The 25,833-nt window shown below is 39.2% G+C and overlaps 1 protein-coding gene across 3 annotated transcripts in view; it reads right to left on the bottom strand.

Moving 5' to 3' along the window:
* Nucleotides 1–25,833, bottom strand: part of NCKAP5 (NCK associated protein 5) — a 1,233,002-nt gene that overhangs the window by 323,517 nt on the left and 883,652 nt on the right. For all 3 annotated transcript variants that reach the window (XM_081579255.1, XM_081579258.1, XM_081579257.1), the window contains one exon: nucleotides 459–608. In XM_081579255.1, the coding sequence (XP_081435381.1) occupies nucleotides 459–608 (150 nt within the window). The remainder of the gene's footprint in view (nucleotides 1–458; nucleotides 609–25,833) is intronic.

The raw sequence follows: 25,833 nt of genomic DNA, 5'->3' as shown, positions 1-25,833 counted from the left end.
TCTGTTTTTTTGAAGAAATAGCTCTACTGATTAACATTATTTTTCTTATAATTGTCCTTACATAGTATTCAATAGTTTGTTTATTCATTCATTTATTCAGTCGTTAGGTATCGGGAAAACAAAGCAAGAATATCACTCAGCCCTTCTTTCAAGGAACTTGCAATTTTAGGGAAACTGATCTAGTTTGAAGGCCAAACTGAATGTAAGATGAATTATTGTCTTATGTACTCTTTTCAAGGCAATACAGTCATAGCTGCTTGGTTAAGACTCATTCAGTGACACAAATTTTAACGTTATACTCATCATTGACAAAGGTATCTCAATGGCAGCTACTAGATCCTATTAGTCTGGGAGAACTAAGAAAGGGAGATTTATCCTTACTCAAAAGCAGTGCTAATAAAAGAAGTAGAACACGGTTATTTTTCTTTAAACATGTAAAAAATGGTTCCATTTCTTACCTCTAGAGCTTTCAATCTTTCTAACAGCCATTTGGTCTTTTCTTTCCCCTCATCTGCACTGCTACCTTCACTCCTTGAGTCCTCATCTAGCATCATGTGACGGCCTTCCAAAGCTGCCTTGTGTTTTCGCTCTTCTTCTGACAGTTTTTCCTGAAGCAAGAAAGAATTGCTGTTTTTAGTAATCTTCCCTGAAAAATAAGAAAGAGTTTAAGGCTGAAAAGTCTGGAACCTTCCTACTCTTTTTGCTTTCTTTCCAGGGCTGAGGTAGAGAAGAGTTTGCTAAACAAATTCTGAGTGGTGCTTGTATTAGTGGTGCTTAATACTATAAACACAAGAGATAACTTTAATGAATTTTGGCAGATCAAGTCATTGGGTTACCACCACTGAATGCACATGTCCTCTGCCCTGTTGGAGAAGTGACTGAGCCCACAAAGTTGTAGGTGAAGTCATGTGGTTAATTCACTTTGATCTGCACCATGAAACTCAGCTCTGCTCTAAACTGTGGGAAAGTAAGTCAATCTTGATACCTTGACTTGTGAACAGCTTAGTTCCTCAAAATAAGATCATCAAAGTCACTGGAGGTGCAACCAGTATAAGGTAAAATAAAATATTACAAAATATTTAAATGGTAAAGATCTCAGAATTCTATGCTGAAACCACCTAGTTCCTTCTGCTCAATAATGCTGCTAAGTCGCTTCAGTCGTGTCCGACTCTGTGCGACCCCATAGACGACAGCCCACCAGGATCCCCCTTCCCTGGGATTCTCCAGGCAAGAACACTGGAGTGGGTTGCCATTTCCTTCTCCAATGCATGAAAGTGAAAAGTGAAAGGGAAGTCGCTCAGTCGTGTCCGACTCCTAGCGACCCCATGGACTGCAGCCTACCAGGCTCCTCCATCCATGGGATTTTCCAGGCAAGAGTACTGGAGTGGCTCAATAATGACATGGCTCTTAAGGACCCTATAGCCCCCTTTCTAGAAAATACTCCAGGATCTGTAGTATAGCCTTGAGGCAGACATAAAATGTTATCTTGCCTGGCCTCCCTGTTTGTTGGTGGCTCCTTACTCAACCCTGTCACTTGCAGCTTTTTGGAAGTTGGGGAGTACTAATTTGAGCCTCATTATTGGCTCTTGCTTTCAAGGCAAAAAGAAATGTCAAGAGCATATCACATGAAAAAAAGATATCTCATCCACTTTTATACATACATCAAGACACTGTGCTACAGAATCAGGTGTCATCATTCCATCACACTTTTTAACTCTAATCAGAATGCTGTAGAAATCTTTGTATTGATACAGCTGGTTGCCAACCTTGTGGGCTAAACTCGATTTCAGTGGTGAGAGATTTCTTTATATTCAGCACTAGACTGAGATCATTTGCAAATATAAAAGTATTAGAGATAGGATTCTTAAAAAACCCACTGGGAAAAGAACAGTAGAAGCAGGAAAACAAACAAACAAACAGGTTTTTTAACTGTGTTCATAAAAGTGTTTTGGATGTTCTGAAATTATTTAACTTCTTTTTTGAAAATAAAATATGAAGGAAAAAATTCAATGTATATGCACACATGTATAAGTATACATGCACGTATAAATACATAAAACATTGGAGACTATATAGAAACTTAACCCACATTAATCTGTATAGATTAACAGATGTTAATCTATTTCCTAACAGATTTCAAGATATAACTTCCATTTCTTTACATAAATGTGCAATTGACTAAGCAGGTGATAGCTGTTTATAAAATCAGGCCTAGGTGTGTCCACATACAATGTACAGGTGTGTCCACTTCTATAGGTGGAGTACGTTCAGTTCAGATACATGCTCAGCAAGTTTAAAGTGCAGATCCCCAAGCCAAGACAAACATCCAGGACTGTATTTTTATAGCTTTGATTCTTTAAGGTTTGTTCACTCATCAGACCTTCATTTCTATGATAAGGACTTGAAATCTGCAGTTACAACTCAATTTAGAAATAAAGAGGTCCTTCTATTTCTCTTTTAATATTTGAGAGCACTGCACTTGAACACTAAATTGAGATTACAAAGCAAGCTTTAAAAAAATATCATCTACCACTATTTCTCTGTGTGTGTGTACACACAGAAGTAATTAAGATTCTATTTAATTAAATAGAATTATTTTATTTAATTAAAACAAACAAAGAAAAGTCACTGGTATAAACTGAAAGCCAAAAGACTTTGGGATATGTCAGCCAGATTCCACATCTTCCATTTATCAGCTTTGCAAATAATATTGGGCAAACTAGTTAATTTCAATAACTCTTGGTGTCTTTGTCTCCTAAATACTTAAATGAGGTTAACAGCCTCACACATAACATGCACACATCTACAGTCAATTCTCATTATTTATGATAGTTGTGTTCACTGAGTTAACAAATACTGAATCATTGCTCCTAGGGGAGATATAGGGCTAGGTTTCTGGAGGCCTTTGGTTGCAACAGTTTCATCACTAATCAATATGTAATCTTGTTTTATGAGTGTTTCTATTTAAAGACATCTTGTTTAATATATATTGTTGATTAATTAGCACTGAACTAACCACAAAAGACACTATAACTCATGCTTAAACAAAGCTTATCTAATACCCATTTTCTCCATGAGACACATCACAGACTTCTTGCACTTAGGAAAATTAGACAGCAGTTCACACCATGCTTGGGGACCATTTTCAACAGTGAGACCACTCACAAAAAAATATTAAAAATTGGCACTAAACAGAGTGTTAAAGGACACATTTCCAGTGGGAGAACTGCAAAAAGAAGGCAGGACATTGCTTTGGTTGATCTAAGCTGGGATAATACAGGTGTTGGATGACTTAAAGTTTTCACCCCTCTGCAAATGTCCATGAATAACAATGAAAGCACGGCAGGCTTTCATTTTGGGGTTGCAAATAAATTTTCGGTAGTAAGTGAATTCAGAAAGTCCAAAAATAATGAGGACTGGCTATATATATGCATACTCGCACATTAAAGTGTCTAGGCACAGTGCCTAAATATTATTATATGAACAAACTGGACACAATTCAGGATAGTGTAGATTATATATGAGTATTTAGGTTACATAAAATTCAAGGGTCACTTTACATAATTGAAGAAAGGGTGATCGATGATGACTGGGAGGTGTGATTTTGTAGAAATGGAAATGACTTATGCTTTGGTGGAGTGATACCACTTGAACAGGTAGAAAGGCATAGGATGGGATTTCTGGTTAAAGAGAAAATTGGAACAAAGGCCCCCAGTCAGGAATGCATTTTGTCCTTATTGGTTCATGAGGAAACCGGTTTGATTATATTGCAAGAAAAACTGAGAGGCAGGTAATAGAACTGGAGAGTAAAAGAAAGGGTCACTGGAAATGAGAAAGAAAAATTTAGTCATCATTCATTAATTCATTTATTTATTCTATAAATGTTTCTTAAACACAAAGTATTGGCCATTTGATAGTCTAGTACTAGAGGTATGGCAAACAAGACAGTTTCTATACTTTATGAATTTGTATTCTAAGTGTGGGAAACACAATAAACTCCAAGTGAAATCAGTAAGCTCTATAACTGTAGCCAGTGGTATGTTTGTTTAGGGACAATATGAGATACAGTGTCACCAGTGTAAGGCATGTCTGAGGAGGTGGTTATTTAAGCTGAGACCAAATGATGGGAAGGAAGCAGCTGGACAATGGTCTGGGAGAAAAACATTTCAAGTAGAAGGAACAGCAAAGCAAGTACCAAGTGGCAGGGCTGAGCTTGTCTTGCTGACCAGTTGAGGGAGAGTCTGTGTGATGGAGCATAGGAACTCTTAACAGTAAGAACTGCACGGAATGAGATTAGAGAGAGTTGGACCATGGCAGTCCAATAACTTTCTTGAAAGAAAGTTATTTCCTTTCAAGGCATGGAAAGGGGGGTTGGTTCTATTTTAAGTGTGGTAAAGAGGAACTGGAGGCTAAGTAGGGGAGTGATAAGTTCTGGTTTATATTTTAGAAACGGCATCCTAACTGCTACAATGGAGAATGGGCTGTGGAAGGAAGGAGCCACGAGACCAGCTGGGAGGGTTTTCTACAAGAAGGAATAAAAATTAGGAATGCCCTGAAAGTACTGGATGAGAACTTAACCAAAACCAGTTCTCATATTGGATCGTAGGCCAGATGCCCTGGATTTAAAATCCTGGTTTTACAATTGTGCCTCTTGCTGGGCAAAACATTCAATCTTTTCAGTCCCTCAGTTTCCCCCAGATGTGAAGTGAAATGGATGGACTAAATGTCCCTTGAAATATAAGGTTCTAAGAATTCAATTATTCAAGACACAATTTTCAGGGAGAAAAAGTTATTAATATGCTCAATGGTAACAGAAATGACAAGAGGACACAAAAAGGACCTCTACATTTTGTAATAAGAAGGCTGTTAGTGGGAACTTGAGAGCTATTTGACTCAAGTGTGATGATGGTAACCAAATTGTCAGTGGTTATGCAAAAAGTGAAGAGAAAATAGCAGCAATTTTCTCAGATGATTATTTGAAAGAGTGGCAGGGAAGGAAAGGAAATATAAAGAACTACAGCCAAAGAGCACTGAAGAGACAAGTGGAAACCTTGATTTCAAGATGCAGAAAACTGAGTTGTTTGAAGAAATAAAAAGAACAGGTGGTACTAAAGAGATGCTAGCAAAGGTGGTATGAAGGTAGGAAGGGATCTCCCAAGCAGAGAAGGCGGAGCATGAAGGGCTTTGAAGGAAAAGTCAATGTTTTTCTTTTCTTTTTGTTTTTTAATGTGGTTCCCTGCAAAATATGTCACAGCTTAATTTTCCAGTTAGTACTGCTAAGTCCTTAGTTAGTGTCTAGCCTGGGTTCTCAAAAAGCAAGGGTTTAAGTGTACGTAGTCCATTTGAGCGGAGAGGGCAATGGCACCCCACTCCAGTACTCTTGCCTGGAAAATCCCATGGATGGAGGAGCCTGGTAGGCTACAGTCCATGGGGTCGCTAAGAGTCAGACACGACTGAGCGACTTCACTTTCACTTTTCCCTTTCATGCACTGGAGAAGGAAACGGCAACCCACTCCAGTATTCCTGCCTGGAGAATCCCAGGGATGGCAGAGCCTGGTGGGCTGCCGTCTATGGGGTCGCACAGAGTCGGACACGACTGAAGCGACTTAGCAGCAGCAGCAGCAGCAGTCCATTTGAGACAAGCAAAAAACACCAGTTGGGAAGTGACTTAAGCAAGGGAGCCACTGGAGGGCATATCACTAACCAACTGAAGTTAAATCCATGGGAAACTCAGGGAAATGCAACAAAGCACAGATCTCAGAATCATCCCACCCTAGGGCCAAAGGTGTATGTGTGTGTGTGCTCAGTCATGTCCGACTTTTGCGACCCCAGAGACTGTCACCTGCCAGGCTCCTCTGTCCATGGGATTCTCCAGGCAATAATACTGGAGAGGGTTGCCATTTCCTTCTCCAGGGGATCTTCCCAACCTAGGAATCAAACCCAGGTCTCCTGCATTATAGGCAGACTCTTTACCAACTGCAAGGGAGTCGGGACATTCACGCATCAACCTCCAAAGAATGAGTAATTGGGGGCAGCTCCTGGGGTGTCAGTCTCCAGGCTGCCACAGGCAGTAAGGTTTTTAAAAATACTTCTCACATAAAAGCGCTCTTCAACACAGACACTGATAGCTAGAGATCTTGGGAGCACTCTGGATGACTTTGGGGTATGGGCAGAGCATCGTCAATGTCCTCTACAAGTGGAGAGGAGGTTTGTGACTGCTTTATATGACCTCACCAGGAAAGAAACCCACATTTGTACACTTCTCAGGCTTAAAAGCACATTTTATTGTGCTTCAATTCTATTAATAAAATGCCCTAAAACAAATCCAGTAAGCGCTGTTGAGTTATCCATCCTATCCTTTTCTTTACTCTTGTCTCTTTAAGCACGTACCAATGAGAGTGTTGGAGTGTAATGTAATATTGAGGAGGAAGACAAATGGAAAGGACATATTAAGTAAACAGATGAGCAAAAAAGGAAAATAGGTGGAGAGAAACAAGGAGAAGGGAGAGTTCTGGGAGAGTTGGATGGCTAAACCCCATTGACAGATGACTACTGTCGATTTTAGACAGGACAGCTGTTGGATTTATATTATGCTTAAAAAGCATGACCATATTTTTTTAAAATTAAGTATACGAATTCTATACACACATAAATAACCCATTTCAACCAGAAATATTAGTCCCTTTGTTATTAATAATTAATCTCCTGTGATTTACCTGGTAAAAAGAAAGTAGGACAGAGGTCAGAAACATATTTTAAATAAAATGTATTCTTCATATAAACCTCTAAGAGGGAAACAAGACAAATGAGCCGAGTCCACTCCTGAGAAAGGCAAACTGTGAAGAGAATAAGTTGATTCCAGAGGTGACCTGTTTTCATGTTTCAGTCCTTTATGGACTTTTATCAGCAGTGAATTCTATAAAAGTGAGGCCACCACAAAAAACTTTCACTTCCCACATATTTCACATATGGTTGAGACCATAAGCTTGTTGCCCTCAACAAATATCAGCGGGTACACAGGAAGTTAAAGATTTAGAAGCTCAGTTAGTATCCAAGGGTTTAAATCAAACTCTGCCTTGAAGGTACATAAAGCAATCCTTGGAGCTGCAAGTTTCTTTAAGCGGTTACCAGGACAATGACTCACCTGTGGGGGAGCCCTTATCTTTTGTTCTCAGGTAGTCAGCATCATCAGACCTATGTAAAGTAATATCGATCAACACAAAGCTCTCAAGTGCATCAGCTCAGCTCAGATAGATGACAGTCCAAGGGGCTCAGTTACTCCAAAGAGCAGGCAGGCCAGCCCCTCACTGATGGCCAGCTACTATTCAAAAACATCACTGAGGAAAGTGAGCATAAGACCCTGCTCCCAAATTATGTCCTATTCATATTTTGGTCACCAGCTTCCCCTAGCCCAGCACAATGGGATTCAGGCAAGGTTTCATGAGGTCATATTACTTTATAACTAATTAATTAATACATCTATCCAATACATATGTACTGAGTAGCTTTTGTATGCCAGGCACTGTGGAAGATGCCAGAGGTAGAAAGGTGAATAAAAACACATGTGGAGCCTGTTTTCATGAAGTTTAGAGTCTTGTGGAAGGAGAAAGTAATCAAAATGTCACCAGCAAATATCAAATAACACTGTGATATGTGCTGGGAAGAAGAGATTTCAAGGGTTTTGAAAAATCATTACTAGAGGGATGCCAGAGAGGTCAGGAAAGCCAATGCTCATGTTTACCACCATGGCAGTTAACCAGGAAATGCCCATGAGGTTGGGGAGGGAGAGAGCAATTTTTAAATAGTCTGAAATGAGGTATGTGTAGCTGGGGAGGAAAGTGAAGCTCAGTGGACTAATGAGTCCATGCCACAGGTCAAGGGATGTTGCCTTTACTCTAAGGGCAATAAGAAGCCATGGACTGTTTTCATGCACGTGTGTGTGTGTGTACACATGCACACACATGATACAGGGTGAGGGCAGTTGACAAGGTAGGATCTGTATTCTAAAATAGATCCCTGGTAAAGTGTGGAGGATGGATTGGAGTGAGGTTAATACAGACATGGGAAAAATAAGATGCTACTGCAATAGTCTAAACAGGAGTTGACTGACCCATGATTAAAGTGACAATTTCACAAAAGGAGACCTCATAGTCTGTAATTATCTTGTGATTTTGATTCTTTAATACGCAGTTACTCTAAGAATGACAAATAATAAAATTTCCTTAGGTCACTGTTGTTCAGAGTGGGCTGACAGCTGCTGGCATCAGTCAGTCATTGGTCAAGGGGTGTGGGGAACAAAGTGCTGCTTCTTTAAAATGCAGATACCTTGGCTAACATTGGCCCCAGTGAATCACAATATCTAGGAGTGAGGCCAGGGATCTGTAATTTTAGAAAGCACCTCAGATAATACTAATCTATGCCAAAATTTAAGAGCCTCTGGACAAAGATGCTTCAATATATAAAATAAATCATTTTTACTTTAGATAAGCTTTTGAGGTTGTCCATTTGATTTAATTCTTTTAATTATTCTGCAGAATAAACAGAATAATTATAAGAACATGGCAGAATTGCCTGGTGTACAAGCTTGGCCTTAACATGGTGGCACTGCTCTCTTCCAGCCCATCAACTGGGGGAGTGACATTAGGTCTGAGCCCAGGACTGCGAGGATCAATCATTACAGAACACAAATTTGGGCAAAGGGTAAAGGCAGTGTATGCCACATGTGGACATAACTTGGTATTTCATTTGATAGGATAAAGGGAGGGTCAGCCTCTTCTGTTTCTTGAGGGCCATCAAATTCCATCTCACTGTGATCTATTCTCATCCAGAGTGGGAAGAGACCCGTTTTAGTTTTAGAACAAGTAGAAATAAAAAATCTACATTTCAGTCCTAACTCTGCCACTAACCAGCTGTGTGATTTTAGTCAAATCACATAACTTCTTTGTCCCTTAATTTCCTCATCTGTGAATACAATGTACAGAAATAGACTATCTCAAAGGTCCCTCCTACCTTTAAATGTCTACAATTTTGATCATTTAGAAAAACTCAATTTAGAAAAATAAGTATTTAAATACTACTGAAGTTCAAGAATGTTAATATAGAATGGCATTAAGGTTAGATCTGCCTAGAAGATACCTTGTGTAATAAAATCTGTTTGCTTCTTTCCAGGGTGTCTGTCTGTCTGTCTTCCTTGGGGAAAAACCTCCCCCACACTTTGATTTTTGCTATGTACTTCTCTTGGGCCCTAGGATAGACATCACCTAATATAATCTTTGCTTTTTTTTTTTTTTTTTTTTGCATTTAGCATGTTTCATTCTCTGTCTTTAAGGACAGAAAGACCTGGTAAGCAATATTAAGGGAGAATTTAGTGAAAGATAATTGTAACACTCACAGGAAATCATGCCCAACGTGAGTCCTGTATGTGAAAAGAGCCTTTGCTTAGACGAGGAATAATTTCAAGTATCTTCTGGTTGCAAGTATTTATTTTTTAAATCACCCATCTATCTATTTTTATTATTTTTAATTCTGATGGCCAACACAAAGCCAATATACAGAAACTCTACATACATGGTAATAATAGTTATACTGTATTCCAGATCATTCATTATTTTTCTAGAGGAGATTGTTCTTAGCTCTTACCATGAAAAAGAAGGAAGGAAGAAGGGAGGGAGAGATGGAAGAGAGGAAGAGGAAGGGAAAGGAAGAGACCCACCTCAAGTACACAGTGTTGTAACTTGAAGATGGCAAAATGAAACCATGGGGATATGAAGAGACAACTAACTATCTAACTCTGGGAAGATAGTCAAGGAAGTTGGAACATGTTTTTCATTTTGGATATCCAGCCATGTGTTAAATATCTGCCTACTAATTCACAGTAAAAATCTAAAAATACACAATTTAAGACTGATCACATAAGGAAAAGACTTGGGTGGTGTTAGCATAAAACAATAAGCCCTGTCCAGAACACAAAAGACATAAATAGCATCTAATATTTGTAGAACACTTCAGAGTTAAGCCAAATCACCTCATGCATATCATTTAACATATTCACTGCCATGGGGACATAGGACAAATAGCCTGGACTCCCTTTATAGACAAGAAAACAGGCTCCAATAGGTTACAAAAGTATAACTGTTAGTCGCTCAGTTGTGTCCAACTCTTTGTGACCCCATGGAATGTAGCCCCAAGGCTCCTCTATCCAAGAGATTCTCTAGGCAAGAACACTGGAGTGGCTTGCCATGCCCTTCTCCAGGGGATCTTCCCAACTCAGGAACTGAACCCAGTTCTCTTGCCTTGTAGGCAGATTCTTTACCATCTGAGCTGCTAGGGAAGTCCAATAGGTTATGAAGAGTCCTGTTAATATTTAGTGGCAGAGCCAAAATTTAATTACAGCACAATTTCAAGTGTCATGCTCTTTCTACAGGTACACTTACTTCTTTTGGACTTTCCCATATACCTAAAGATCCATCCCTACTGCTAATTCTATCTGAGAATCTGTGATCTTTATCCAACCATGGGCCATACTGTGAGATCACATCTTCCCAAGGTTCCCTAGCCATTTATCCAGGGAGCAGGTGATTTTATCAGAGATGTTGGATCTGGCCTCAGATGACTATCAGCACAGTAGATTTTAACAAACCACAACCATTTCCATAGTTAATAATGATTCAATTACTTCAAAACAGAAACACATACCTACTATAAGCAAAATGAAAATGTAGAGGCCAGTCGTCTAGCTGACAGCTGCCCCAATGAGCCCCATTGGCTTCAGTCCTGATTTACTTACTCATTTGTTGTCTGGTGGTGGGGAGGGTGCACAGAATGTATTGTCACTTTAGCTAGCACTTCGGCAAACACCATAAAAACATTCCCAGGGATTGCTAGCAGCTTTTGTTCAGGACTAGCATACTAAATTTTAAGGGGGGGAACATAATGTCAGATAAATCACAGGGTTTTAAAAGAACATCCAATTTGTTCACAGTTTAACATTAGTACTGTCAGGCAAAACATATAAAACTCTTCTTTTTCATCCCTGGATTTGACTTACAAAGTGAACTCAGCACACAGTAAAATCCTCAAGATTAAATGTGCATGATGGATAAGAGAACAAAGTGTTTTCTTTATGTCTCTAATATGAACCACGACCATTGGTGTATCAATTCACATCTACTCCACATTATTCTTCACTCAAAACACTCCTCAATACTGCCAACTGTCTTCCATATTGAACAGCTCTGTGAAGGTACATTAATAAATTTTCAGATGATGCTTTTATTGCCTGTTCCATCTATCAGTAACATTTATTTCCTTTTAAAAAAAGTTCAATTCCAAAAACATTTTAAAGGAAAACTCTACTGTGGAATAGGATGATGTGAAAAAGTGAGCTGTAGTTTTCATTATAGGCATGCTTCAGGTGCTAGGAAATCTAAAAAAAAAAAAAAAAAAGCAACAGAACTGATGTCCGTGTAGCCCATAAATAGTTGTCTGAGTGTAACTCAAGCAGAAAGAAACCAAAAATGCTAAGAATGTTATGCAGGTGGAGAATTTCAGTAGTCAGCTGCTACACTTAAATGCTTGGACATCATTAAATACAATTCATAAGTTAACATCAAAATTCGCATTCTCTTTTTCCTCTTCTGCTCCCTTTCACCCATTTCCCTAGCTTTCAGAGAGAATTCATGGAATGGGAGAGCCAGATAGCCTGCAGAGGAAAGCGCTGTGGGCTCAGCAAAGGCCATCCCAAAACAAACAAATTATTCAGTCCTTAACTAGTTAGTTCTGGGCAGGTGCCTATATTACTGATGTCTTTATATAAATCTCAACAGTCATATGTTTGCAATTCCCAGACAGAATTTTAAAGAAAATTTAAGAAATTTAAAAATATTTCTATCTCATTGTCCCCATAAATATACAGTGTCAGAGAACCAACATATCCAAATTTTTGTTTCAGAAAATATGATCAATACTATATATATTATTTTTTTACAATTATTGCCAGGTCCATATTTATGTATCATCTGAGTTTGTTAAACTGAACTGAACTGACAAGTCTCTGCTAAGAAACAATTAAGTGTTCAAATACAATATTATTATTATTATAAAAAATAATAGTTCAAAGCAGAGACATCACTTTGCTGACAAAGGTGCACATAGTCAAAGCTATAGTTTTTTCAGCAGTCATGTACAAATGTGAGAGATGGACCATAAAGAAGGCTGAGCGCCAAAGAATCAATGCTTTCAAAATGTAGTGCTGGACTGTTTACAATAGCCAGGACATGGAAGCAACCTAGATATCCATTGGCAGACGAATGTATAAGAAAGCTGTGGTACATATATACAATGGAATATTATTCAGCTATTAAAAAGAATGCATTTGAATCAGTTCTAATGAGGTGGATGAAAATGGAGCCTCTATACAGAGTGAAGTAAGTCAGAAAGAAAAACATCAATATAATATGTTAACACATATATATTGAATTTAGAAAGATGGTAATGATAACCCTATATGCGAGACAGAAAAAGAGACACAGATGTAAAGAACAGACTTTGGGACTCTGTGGGAGAAGGAGTGGATGGGATGATTTGAGAGAATAGCATTGAATCATGTATATTATCATATGTGAAACAGATCACCAGTCCAGGTTGGATGCATGAGACAGGGTGCTCAGGGCTGGTGCACTGGGATGACCATGAGGGATGGGATGGGGAGGGAGATGGGAGGGGGGTTCAGGATGGGGAACACATGTACAACCATGGCTGACTCATGTCAATGCATGGCAAAAACCACTACAATATTGTAAAGTAATTAGCTTCCAATTAAAATAAATAAATTAAAAAAAATGGAATTCACATATGACATCCTGAAAAAAATAGATGTAGTGCTGGAGAAATGTCTTGAAAGTCCCTTGGACAGCAAGGAGATCAAAGCAGTCAATCCTAAAGGAAATCAACCCTGAATATTTATTGGAAGGACTGATGCTGAAGCTGGAGCTCTAATACTTAGGCCACCTGATGCAAAGAGCTGACTCATTGGAAAAGACTCTGATTCTGGGAAAGACTGAGGGCAAGAGGAGAAGGGGATGACAGAGGATGAGACTGTTGGATGGCATCACCAACTCAATGGACATGACTTTGAGCAAACTCCAGGAGATAATGAAGGACAGGAGAGCCTGGGGTGCTGTAGCCCATGGGGTCACTGAGTCAGACATGACTTAGCAACTGAACAACAACATGGAGAAGAAAACTTATCATTCCAAATTCAATAAATAGATGTTACATGCAGTTTACTAGGTCCCAGTGATAACGTAAGACTCTTGGGGGTTGGAATGTTTTATAAACCACATTCCCATCATCACACCTTGCATAACACAAGAGGCATTCAATAAATGTCCAATGTTGTTGGTGTGATGATGCTGAATAAGGAATGACATCACCCCAATTTATTTCTGACGACACTGTGCTCAACCTTAATACTGAACTATATAAATATTCTTAAGTACTTTCAATAGAAAACTATTTTTAAGCCAGTATTTTGCTAATAGAAACAAGAAGCAATGGACTGATGGAATATTTGCATAATAGGTAAAGCACCACTATATTGATTTCCACTCCAAGAAAATAAGATTTTGCTTGTTTATCTTTTAAGGGACAGCACACCACAAGGATCTCACCCAGAAGCCCATATTTTATGCCATGTGACTATCTATCCTAAAGTGCCCGGGGAATTTCTGGAGACTCACACACTCCTAATCAAGATACTCAATCCCTCCCTGCTTCCTCTTTCCTGGAGTTACCTAAAAGAAAAGCTCTAATGAGGTGCATTAGTTGTACTTTTGAAAGAGATGAATTATCTAGTTAATTCTCTTGGGGGCTCATGTCAGAACAGAGAGTAGCTTCACTCTCTGTGAAGCTTTAAGATAAAGCAAGAATATTACATTTTTTTTCTAATAAAATTTAAATTCCTGCTCTCTCTAGTCTGGGAAAACCCAAGGCACAGCATAGGGCCCAATTGTTTGAGGATTTTATGGAAGAAATTTTGCTAGCAATATTGTCCTAGTATGCTTTTTGACATTAAAACTCTTATTTTTATCCCTAACCCCTGAAAGCAGCAGAAAGCTATCACTTGAGGTGCTTCTTTGTCACTGAGTGGGATGTACATCCTGACAAGCTGCTCACAGCCACAGTGGGTGTAGACAGACAAAGAGCTACTTGGTGAAGACACCTGTAACCCTGCCAGATGATTCATCTTGGTAAGAGAGGGAAGGCAATTCAGATAAATTAGCAAGAAATAAGCATGATTCTAAGAGACAATCAGAAAAGTCAGAATACACACACATACACACACACGAAAAGTAATATTAATACAAATGTGAATCAAAAACTTAAGAGTAAGCATTTTCTTCATGCAAAATCTGTACATTTAAAAACTAATGAACCAGACATGTTTTGGTACCTGAGACAAAGGCCAGAGGTCTTCCAACTTACTCCTACATCCCAGAGATGGTCACCTCAGTACTAAGCCATTTTATATTGCCATAGGGAGGAAACATACAACTAGCTACCAAGCTGATTTCTCATCCCAGGTGTGCCACTCATGGGCAGTAGTAGTGCCTTAGTAAAGCCCCTGGTTATCAATGACATGGGTTCCTCATGTGCAAAATGATGTGGCTGGATATTGGAGGTAACTTTCCTCTTTCTGAGCACCTTAGACTTGCTAAATATCTTGTTCATCTTTATACACTGACTGACTTTCATGTGTCACACCACAACTAATTCCTTAGAAAATCATGAATAACAAAGGCTGGCTACCCTGTACACAGCAACATCACAATAAACAGCTGGTAAAAAATGGCCTAAGTTCTTGGCTGCCCAAGATGATCCAACCCCTTCCAAGCAGCCCTGGGTCTCCAAGATACCAAGTTACTTCTTTACTGACTTTTCCCATCACTAAAGACACTTGCCCAGAAGCACTGTGGCTGTAGCTCTTGCTACCTGGTAAGGCTGCCCAGTTTTCTTAGCCTCTCAGCCCAACAAACTCAGCTGGCTTTGTGTGTCCACAATGATCTCAGACACCGATAAAAGAGTCAGAAGCAATTATAGTTCAGATCACTCTGGAAACTCAGCTCCAAGTGGAAGGTTTTGAATTTGTTAGGCTGAGAGAAGTTTGAGGAACTCATTTTGAGGCTCAGCCTCTAGGGCCCAGCTGACCACATTCTTGCTGACAAGTTTATACTGTCCCTTCCAGGGCCTGCTTTGCATTATGCCAAGGACAAGTTCTTAGTTTGGTAATTCTCTAAAACCACCTAATCATTAGAATTTTTTAAAAGGAAAATAAGCCTCATGCTCAGTTAACAGGCAACACTAATTAATTAGGATGAATTTAGAATCTTGTCTTTTTTCTTCTTTGTGCTCATGGGTCCCTCCTATTTATGCAAATGAAATAATTTTCCATTTCCAGCAAGCCCTTCCTACCAGCAGAGTTTTCCTCAACACTTCTGTTTCCTCAGGCATGTCCACTAGTTCTCACCCCATCCAGCTGGGAGTCTCTGAACTGGGCCCAAGTGCCCCGATCATTTTCCTGAGCGACACACTGAACTACCTACCTGTTCCATGTCCTCATGGTCTCCCAAAGTCTCGGCCATCTTTCTGACCCCTCACTACCTCCTCAGCAATGAGCTCACTACCAACCCTTGGACTGAAAATGACTGAGAGTAAGGTCCTCAAGATCCAAGCGGTTAAGTAAATTTTCAAATATTACATAGCTTGTAAGTGGCTCAGTCAGGATGTGAATCCACACTATTGGCCTCCAAAGGCTTTAAGCTTACCCCAAATCCTCTGATTTCTCTCACCAGAGTGCACATAATCCTCTGCTCTACCCCACTGGAATCCTCATAATCCTCTGCTATACTTCAGTGGAATACTCACAGAATACCCACTCTGCTGTACCTCACCAGAATACCCCAAATCCTTTGCTGTCTCTCATCAGAGTACACATAGAACAAAAGGACCTTTCCATTTATCTGAATTTTAATGTCTTTTAAGGACCAACTCAGGGTTTCCCAGGTGGTGTAGTGGTAAAGGATCTGTGTGCCAACGCAGGAGACACGGGTTCAGTGCCTAGGTTGGGAAGATTCCCTGGAGTAGGAAATGGCAACCCACTCCAGTATTCTTGCCTGGAAAATTTCATGGGTGGAGGAGCCTGGTGGGCTACAGTCCATGGGGTCACAAAGAGTTGGACATGGTTGAGCATGCACACCCACCCACATGTGACTAACTCAACTCTTACCTTCCCAGAAGCTCAATATGCTTCCTAAACATGAGCCAGTAGGTTGGCTACTTTGAGGAAAATGCTGGTGATAGGTTAATGAAAACAAGACCCTGGTTGGAAGAACTTTTACCATGATGAACAAGAAAGGAAAAATAAACAGCTGAATATAATGCCTTGTAGCAGAGTGGTTCTCAACCCAGATCACATTAGAATTGGTCTGTGAAGATTTAAAAAAATCCTCATGCCACACTCTTGATCAATGAAATCAGAATCACTGGGATGGAACCAAAACATCACAATTTTTTTGAACTCTTCAGATGATTAAAAGGCACAACCAAACATGAGAACCACTAGTAGAGAACATAATTAATGTTACCCTGCAAGACTATACGACTTGGAATAAAAAGACCGAATGCACCGTGCCCTGACACTGTATGACACTTGTAAGTCAACCACCTCTGTAGAACTAGTTTCTTCATCTGTAAAGTGTACTTGAACTTTTTGACCTTCCTATTTTGAAAGGTTAATATGAGGATCAAATGAGACGATGTTGTGAAAGTATAAGCTGTATATATTAATTATTACTGTGGCAATTTTGACTACTGATCCTCCAGTGTTGATGTTTAAATGCTCTGGAGAGAAGAGGTAATAAAAATTTATAGAGAAGAAAAAATCCAAAAATAGTTGGATTAGAAAAAATTAGACATAATTACTCGAGATGTTCAAATTGGTTTTAGAAAAGGCAGAGGAACCAGAGATCAAATTGCCAACATCCGCTGGATCATCGAAAGAGCAAGAGAGTTCCAAAAAAACATCTATTTCTGCTTTATTGACTATGCCAAAGCCTTTGACTGTGTGGATCACAATAAACTGTGGAAAATTCTGAAAGAAATGGGAACACCAGACCACCTGATCTGCCTCTTGAGAAACCTGTATGCAGGTCAAGAAGCAACACTTAGAACTGGACATGGAACAACAGACTGGTTCCAAATAGGAAAAGGAGTACATCAAGGCTGTATATTGTCACCCTGCTTATTTAACTTACATGCAGAGTACATCATGAGAAACTCTGGGCTGGAGGAAGCACAAGCTGGAATCAAGATTGCCAGGAGAAATATCAATAATCTCATATATGCAGATGACACCATCCTTATGGCAGAAAGTGAAGAAGAACTAAAGAGCCTCTTGATGAAAGTGAAAGAGGAGAGTGAAAAAGTTGGCTTGAAGCTCAACATTCAGAAAACTAAGATCATGGCATCCAATCCCATCACTTCATGGCAAATAGATGGCGAAAGAGTGGAAACAGTGGCTGACTTTATTTTGGGGGGCTCCGAAATCACTGCAGATGGTGATTGCAGCCATGAAATTAAAAGATGCTTACTCCTTGGAAGGAAAGTTATGACCAACCTAGGCAGCATATTAAAAAGCAGAATTACTTTGTAAACAAAGGTCCATCTAGTCAATGGTTTTCCGTCTATGGTTTTCCAGTGGTCATGTATGGATGTGAGAGTTGGACTATAAAGAAAGCTGAGCACCAAAGAATTGATGCTTTTGAACTGTGGTGTTGGAGAAGACTCTTGAGAGTCCCTTGGACAGTAAGGAGATCCAACCAGTCCATCCTAAAGGAGATCCCTCCTGAGTGTTCATTGAAAGGACTGATACTGAAGCTGAAACTCCAATACTTTGGCCACCTCATGCGAAGAGCTGACTCATTTGAAAAGATCCTGATGCTGGGAAAGATTGAGGGCAGGAGGAGAAGGGGACGACAGAGGATGGGATGGTTGGATGGCATCACTGACTCAGTGGACATGGGTTTGGGTGGACTCTGGGAGTTGGTGATGGACAGGGAGGCCTGACGTGCTGCAGTCCATGGGGTCACAAAGAGTTGGACACGACTGAGTGACTGAACTGAACTGAACTGACTTAAGAGAAATACAGCCTAATTCATATCTTAAGCATTATATTTACAGTTATTTTGTAAATGAAATAAAAAATGGTTGTTGGAGAACACTTGCAATGGCATTGTTTCCAGATCATCACTTACAATAGAAGCCTACTAATTCAGACTAAGGTATAGACTTGGCTTTAATGGGGAGAAATGAATTTATTCTCTACTTCATTAATTTAGCACAGACACAAAATTTATCAGGGTGTGGTGGTAAACCTACCAAACAGAATGCATTTGAAAAAAACATATATTTTGATCAGTTTACAAAACAATGGAATCATCATGAATTGTTTATAGATATTTGCCCGTTTATTTAAACAGGTGAGAGAAGAATATAAGCCATTTTAAGACCCCAACTTAATATGCTTGCTCCAAAATTTCCTTTGAACTTCTCAGTTTGGTACCTGCTGCATTTCACAGAAGGTATGCAGTAATGACACTAGGGTTGTAGACCAGTCCCACGGTATGACAGTATCAGCCTGATATTTGGGTTCTGAGAGTATCATGGCAGGAAGACAAAGAGGTTTCACTCTCCTTTGTAAGGGACTTAGCAAAGAAGATGCCAGTTCAATTCCTGGGTCGGGAAGATCCCCTGGAGAAGGGATAGGCTACCTACTCCAGTATTCTTGGGCTTTCCTGGTGGCTGAGACAGTGAAGAATCTGCCTGCAATGTGGGAGATGTGGTTCAATCCCTGGGTTGGGAAGATCCCCTGGAGGAGCATGGCCACCCACTCCAGTACTCTTGCCTAGAGAATACCAATGGACAGAGGAGCCTGGTGGGTCGCAAGAGTCGGATATGACTGAGTGACTAAGAACAGCACAGCACAGCACTTCGCAAACCATAGAAATTATGGTTGAAATTTACAAATTGATTTTGCTGGCTTTCTTTTCCCTTCTGTACCCCTATGCTGCTTCCTAACACTTCTCTCCCTTGGCCCTTCTCTCCATGGTGTAGCCTCAGCCAGACTTAACAAACAAAGAGGATTATAAGCTCCTAAATTACTCTAGGAAAATTATTTTCCTATCTCCTTTCCTTTCATCTCTCAAGCTCCACGTTCCAGTTTTCTGAGATGAGTTGATAGAGCAAAGCCCACAGATTTAACTGGTTCACACTAACATCTGAAGGACCTTCCTCTAAATATTTATCTTCTTGACTCTTTATTTCTTACATAGAATGACATTTTAATGGATGAAATTTCAGAGAAACATATCTGAGTGAGAAAATATTGGTAGATATTTTGGTAGATATTGGTAGATACAGGGATGACAAAATTGCACAATGGGAGAAGATATCATTAAAAAGGCCAATCATGTCAGGCAACCTGACCCTGGGTTTAGCTCCCCTGATATGTCCAGACTGCTCCAACGCAGACTGCAGGCCCCTGGCCAGACCATCTTCCTCTCACCCCATATTCAGTGATTCTTCTTCATTGCCATGCTGTGTTGGTTTGTGCGGGCAAGATCAATAAGGACAATATAGCTGAAAGGTTACAGTATAAAAGAGATTTCAGCAATAAAAGTTTTTTTCCCCTAGCAAGCACTTTCCACTTCTTTCTTTACTATTTTCTAATTCCAACATTGTCCATTTTTCCCTCCACATAATTTTATCTCCATTTCATAAAGCATTGATAAGCCAAGTCCTAAAAAACAAGAAAATTTTTGTTTTGTAGCCTCAGGTGAGTTAAGAAAATAGGATCCAAGTTCAAGGATTGGTATCATCATGATTTTGCTCTGTTCAAATACATCTATTTCCTAACAGGAAGAAATGACTGATTCGACTGGTTGATGATCTGATGTGCCCAAAGTATCAGACAACTCACACACTTACAAAAGGGCAACATCTTTTGATTTCTACCCACACAACCTCCCAGCCTGAGGCCCCACTTGGGGTTTCCAAAACAGTCTGACCTTCTGCTAAGATGAGCTGAGGAAAGCAGCTCACCTATAGGAAGAGAAGGTGATTTTTCAGGGCACCATCTTATTCATAGGTTATATTTGTTTTAACAGAGAGTCCATATTCTGCTTTTACTTGATAAGAGTTCAACTCTGGGTCAAAATATCCAATGGGGAACATATTCATGTCTGCACATAGAATGTAGAAAGAAATTGAGAATGAGAAAGAAGAGTCAGACCCTATTAAACCAGGAATTTAAAATTCCCAAGGAGAGAAGTAACTACTCAAATTCTGAGTGATATTTGAAACCCCTCTACTTCTTTCAAAGTATTTCATAGACTTTGGAATTACAGAGGTGAACCTTCTCCTTAGTCAGTGTGCTAACAAAGATTGTTTTCAAAACTTCTGGAATTCTGGAAAGTATTTCTGTTGGGTGTAAAACCATACATTCATCATATAGAATACTTTCAAAGAGAAAAAGGATATTTTATGAAGGACGATAACTTTGACTATATTGATGACACTTTGCCTTTAAAAAATTCTCCCTCCTTTATCTAAACTTAATATATGAATAGAGCATGTTCCTTAAAATAAAAGTAAAAGAGGGAGGAAGAAAACTGCTTCCTCAAGGAACATTTTCAGCCCTTTAAAACTTAACACACAATAAAAATATTCCCTTTATTACCATTACCCACTTCAGCAGCAATTCAAAGTTCACAGCAATTCAGAGAAAAGGCCAAAATTTCTTCAAACAGAATCAAACGCACTTGAGACTTCCTGAAATCACAGGCCATACACATAAATAAAAGCACTCAATAAAAATATTTCCCATCCCGTTGTGTGTCAGAATTTTATAAATACCTGTGTAAAGATTTAACCAGTCTCTCAACAGACACTCAGTAGAATTTCAGATCATTTCCCCCCACTAGGGAGGAAATGAAATCAAAATCATTTCCCCCCAGGGGGGAGAATGTACTCACTGAATGTCCTTACTGGTGACCTATGGATTTGCATTTGTTTACCACATTTTGTTTAGGCAAAAAAAGAAGAAAAAGAAACAAAAACACTTCTCAATAACCAGTATGAATTACAGTCAAGCTCTCTGTAGAGTTCTAAAGAGTTCAGATTTCTTAGCTAATTAACTGCCAGGGCACTTACTGAAGTAAGTACTGTGAATGAAAGAATCAGTAGAACAGATGCAGTACAAGTGCCCATAACACACTCTGAATTTTATCTCCATTTTCTCCTTTGCAAAATGAGGAAATAGGAGTGGTAGTTTGGATGGGTTCTGAGGTATCTCACTGGTCTCCAACACATCTATGGACCAGAGAAATCAAAATGACCCATTAGACTCATAAATAACCAAAAAAAGACAGACCGTTCTAAGTCTCAATATATAAGAAGATGCCTGCATAGCTGAATCTAAGGTTTCCTAAGGTGATCCTTATACTCAGCCAGGAAACAGAGACTGGAACTTTGCTGCTCCTGAGAAACACAAACAGAAGTTTTGTTTTGCATTTATGTACGTTCACAAAAACAAAATGAGATTATGTTAGAAGCTTGGAAATCCACACTTTAAATATAGTAGGAATATTGTTGCTTTGAAAAGCTTTCTTAGAAAGGAATCTTTTGTGATTATTTAATTTTTCAGCCCTAACTTTTCTTTCTAGTGCACTCCAATTTTTTTATTTGCCTAAAGTACATTTAAGTAATTATAGGGAAAGGAGGTGAAGTTAGCAAACAAAACAAAACAAAAATCCTATCCCTGATAAGAATAATTATTTACAGACATTTCTCCAAAGAAGATATTCAGATGGCTAAAAGACACATGAAAAGATGCACAACGTCACTAATTATTAGAGAAATGCAAAGTAAAATTACAGTGAGATATCACCTCACACTGGTCAGAACAGACATCATCAAAAAAATCTATAAGCTGTAAATGCTGGACAGGTTATGGAGAAAAAGGAACCCTCCTACACTGTTGGTGGGAATGTAAATTGGTGAAGCCACTATGGAGAGCAGTATGGAGGTTCCTAAAAAAAGTTAAAAGTAGAGTTACCATATGATCCATTAATCCCACTCTTGGACATATACCTGGAGAAAACCATAATTTGAAAAGATTCATGCACCTCAATGTTCATAGAAGCACTACTCACAACAGCCAAGACACGAAAGTAATATAGATGTCCATCAAAGATGAATGGATAAAGAAGATGTGGTATGTATATACAACAGCTTATTACTCAGCCATAAAAAGTAAACCATTTGCAGCAACAAGGAGGGACCTAGCCTAGGGTTACAATACTAAGTGAAGTATGTCAGACAAAGAAAGACAAATATCACTTATATATGGAGTCTAAAAAAAAAATGGTACAAATGAACTTATATACAAAACAGAAATAGACCCAAAGACATAGAAAAAAAAATTATGGTTACCAAAAAGAGGAGGGAAGAGTTAAATTAGGAGTGTGGGATTAACATATACACATTACTATACATAAAACAGACAATCAATAGTAGCTTACTGTATAGCACAGAGAACTATACTCATTATTTTGTAATAATCTATAAGGAAAAAGAATCTGTAAAAGAATATGTGTGTACACACACACACACACACAAAACCTACTCACTTTGCTGTACACCTGAAACTAACACAACATTGTAAATCAACTACACTTCAATTAAAAAATTCTAAATTATGAACTAATGTTAACATCTCTGCTAGGCAGGACTTGGGCTTCAATGAGAAAGACTCCAGCCTGTGTCACATGCTTTCTGTGTACACAAAAGAATCTGGATATGTATTTGATGTTTGACAGATTTTATAATGACTAGAAAGATATCCTTTCCCCAAGCATCAGCTGCTTAATCACATCTAATACTACTTTTTAAGGAACTATGTAAGGAAAAGTTCATTTTGATTTTCAATTAGATCGTTTAGAATGGAAATAACCGGGTTATCAGACAGTAATGCTTTAAACACAGGCTAAGGGATCAATAATTGAGCTTAGACCATCACTGGAAGAGATGTAGCTGGGCTCAGATGCCACACAGCCCAGGGCTCTGCACAAAGATGTGCAGAGTAAAGGCGTGAAGAAAACTGACTGTGGACACCATTACAACACTGCTGTGCTCTGCTGGGACAATGGCACCTCCTGACAAAGCTCCCGCACTCCATCTTTGTGGCGACCTACTTTGCCTGCCAAGAGGGTGCCAGGTCACTCAAGGGACATAACCCTGGTGATAGTAACTTTGGGCAGGCGGTCTAACTGCTCTGTGCCTCAGTTTCCTCTTTTGTAAAATGGAGACATTTCAAATGGTTCCTGTGAAAATTCAGTGAGCCCACACTTGTGAAATGACTGGACTGTGACCAGTACATAGCTGCTCAGCACGTGTTAGAAGCAGGGGTCGTGGTGCTGTAGGTGATGTGCTTTGTGCTGCACTTTGTGCAGACCAGGTCTCACAGGATTGCACAGAAGCATCAAAATCTCAGAGTTCTAAGAGCAAGAAAAAACACACAAAATCATTTTTCTGTGCTGAGGGTTGTTGCCCTGAGTCTAGCACATGTTTTACTTAATCTGCGTAAATATATATATGCCATTATTTACGGATTAAGAAACTGCTCATAAAAACTTGAACTTTCATCTTCTTTTGAAACATCTGTCCACATTGTGTATATCCTGAGTCATCTGAATCTGCTGCAGTGGGACTGTGACTGCTGCCTTTAGACCAGACAGACTCTTCGGTCAGTTTGCCACAGTGTCCATCACTATTGCCCTTTGACAATAAACCAGTGTATGATGCTATTGTGGTTTTTAAAACCAAGGCTTTTTTGCCTTTGAATAACAAACAAACACCACATCTTTCTGTATCTATTTCCTTATCAAAAGTGGGAAAATAGTCTGTAACCCCCCAGAGGACACACAATTGTTCTCATATCTAGGCCATTTTAAACATTTGTATTATTTGGAAACTGTAGGTTTTTGGGTTTGTGATTATTAATCTAGTCCCAAACCTCTTAATTCACACACACACACACACACACACACACACAATCTGAGGTCAAAAGTCCTGTTGGTGGCAGAAACTGTAGCCACATGCAGGTCTCTTTCCACCCCTCATTTCTGTTTGCACTTACCTGTCCCCTTTTTTCTTTCTAAATAAATGAGCTAACATGGGTTCAATTCATGTTCCATAGAGAGAAGCAGAGACAAGAAGAAATCTATCAGCTACAACAAAGCAACACAAAAGGTAGCTACAGACTCAAGAGGACTCTAATGGGTAATGTATTATCAGGATTAAAATTCTCTGTATCTTAGGTTGTCTAGGTTGAAATATTTTGACAGATGAAGCTGAAGGAGTAATGTCCTCTCAACAAACTGCTCCATTTCATTTATGCTTAATTGCCCTTGCTCATATTGAATCATGAATGTTTTATCTAATATGCTTCCTAACTACTCAACTAAATGAAATGGTTACAGAGGTTTCAGGGATACACTATATGACACAGAAGAAACCCCCAAATACCTAGGGAAAAATGAATTGGAGAAAGAAACAGAAGAAGAGAGAAACAGATGTTTCTCCTTTTCAGCCTCCTTTACAGAAAATCCTTTGAAGTCTTTTATTTTCCTGTAATGAAAAGAATCTGTCCTAGGTGCTAGGTATGTCCCTTTCCTCCTATATATTGATAATATTTCTCTCACTCACGGGCTTGTCTCTCTCACAAAAGAAATGTCATGTGCAAATATTATATGGCTTATTAATTGATTTCATTTTCCTTTCACTGATTTTTTGTATTTGGAGACAAGGATTTTGTGAGCAGGGAAGTCTGTCTGTTCCCTCCTGCACCATCTGATTATCTCACTGGTAACTTCTCAGTTTCATTCTATGTATCTCACTTAGGAAAGCCTGAGATTTCTTTCTTGTTCTACCACATAGCATTTACCAGAGTTCAATCAGGCTTCTTTGAGACTCATCCTTAAAAATGAACAGGATAATATCTACTTTAGAGACTGCTAAAATGAACAAATGAGACCCATTCTGTGTAAGCACTTTGACAACTGTAAAAGCACCAAACGCATGTGTCCTGACAGTCACAGTTGTATTAAAATACCAGAGATTTAAGATGCTTTGTGAAAGGCAGACTGTGGTGTGCATGACTCTTGAGTCCATGACATCAGAGGCTAAAGGAAAAGGGAAATCGATTATTGAAAAGAAGTCCTAGGCAGGAGCAGAGTCTCCAGGGAGAGAGGAGTAGTAGGTGTGGTGGCATCTTCCTTTGTGTTCCCAGAACTCATGCAGGCTGCTCTCTGGGCTCCTATCACAGTGTGGCACATATTCAATTATCTGCCTTTCCTCCCTAGTTTCCAGCATCCTGTAAGCTGAGCTTCCCAAGAGAAGGCATCTTTCTGTCTCTAGCACTTAGCTTGGTGTCAGCTAGGTACCTCCACCTGCTAGATTAATGTACTATTTAGTGTAGTAGACAGAATAACATTCCCTCACTTAAATGTCCACATTCTACCAAGCCTCAAAACCTGTGAATGTGCTTCCTTTACCTTCTATGGCAAAAGAGACTTTGCAGATGTGATTAAATTAAATATCTGGAGATAGGGGATTATCCTGGATTATGGGGATGGGCCAGAAAAAGGAGACATGACAAGGGATCCAGAGTTTGCAGTGATGTACTCTGAAGATGGAGGAAAAGGCCAAAAGCCAAAG

This window comes from Giraffa tippelskirchi, chromosome 3, assembly GCF_054371585.1.
Source record: "Giraffa tippelskirchi isolate mGirTip1 chromosome 3, T2T-mGirTip1v1.2.pri, whole genome shotgun sequence".
In the NCBI taxonomy this organism is placed as follows: domain Eukaryota; kingdom Metazoa; phylum Chordata; class Mammalia; order Artiodactyla; family Giraffidae; genus Giraffa; species Giraffa tippelskirchi.
The sequence above is the reverse complement of the archived record's forward strand: the minus strand, read 5'-3'. Positions and strand labels throughout refer to the sequence as shown.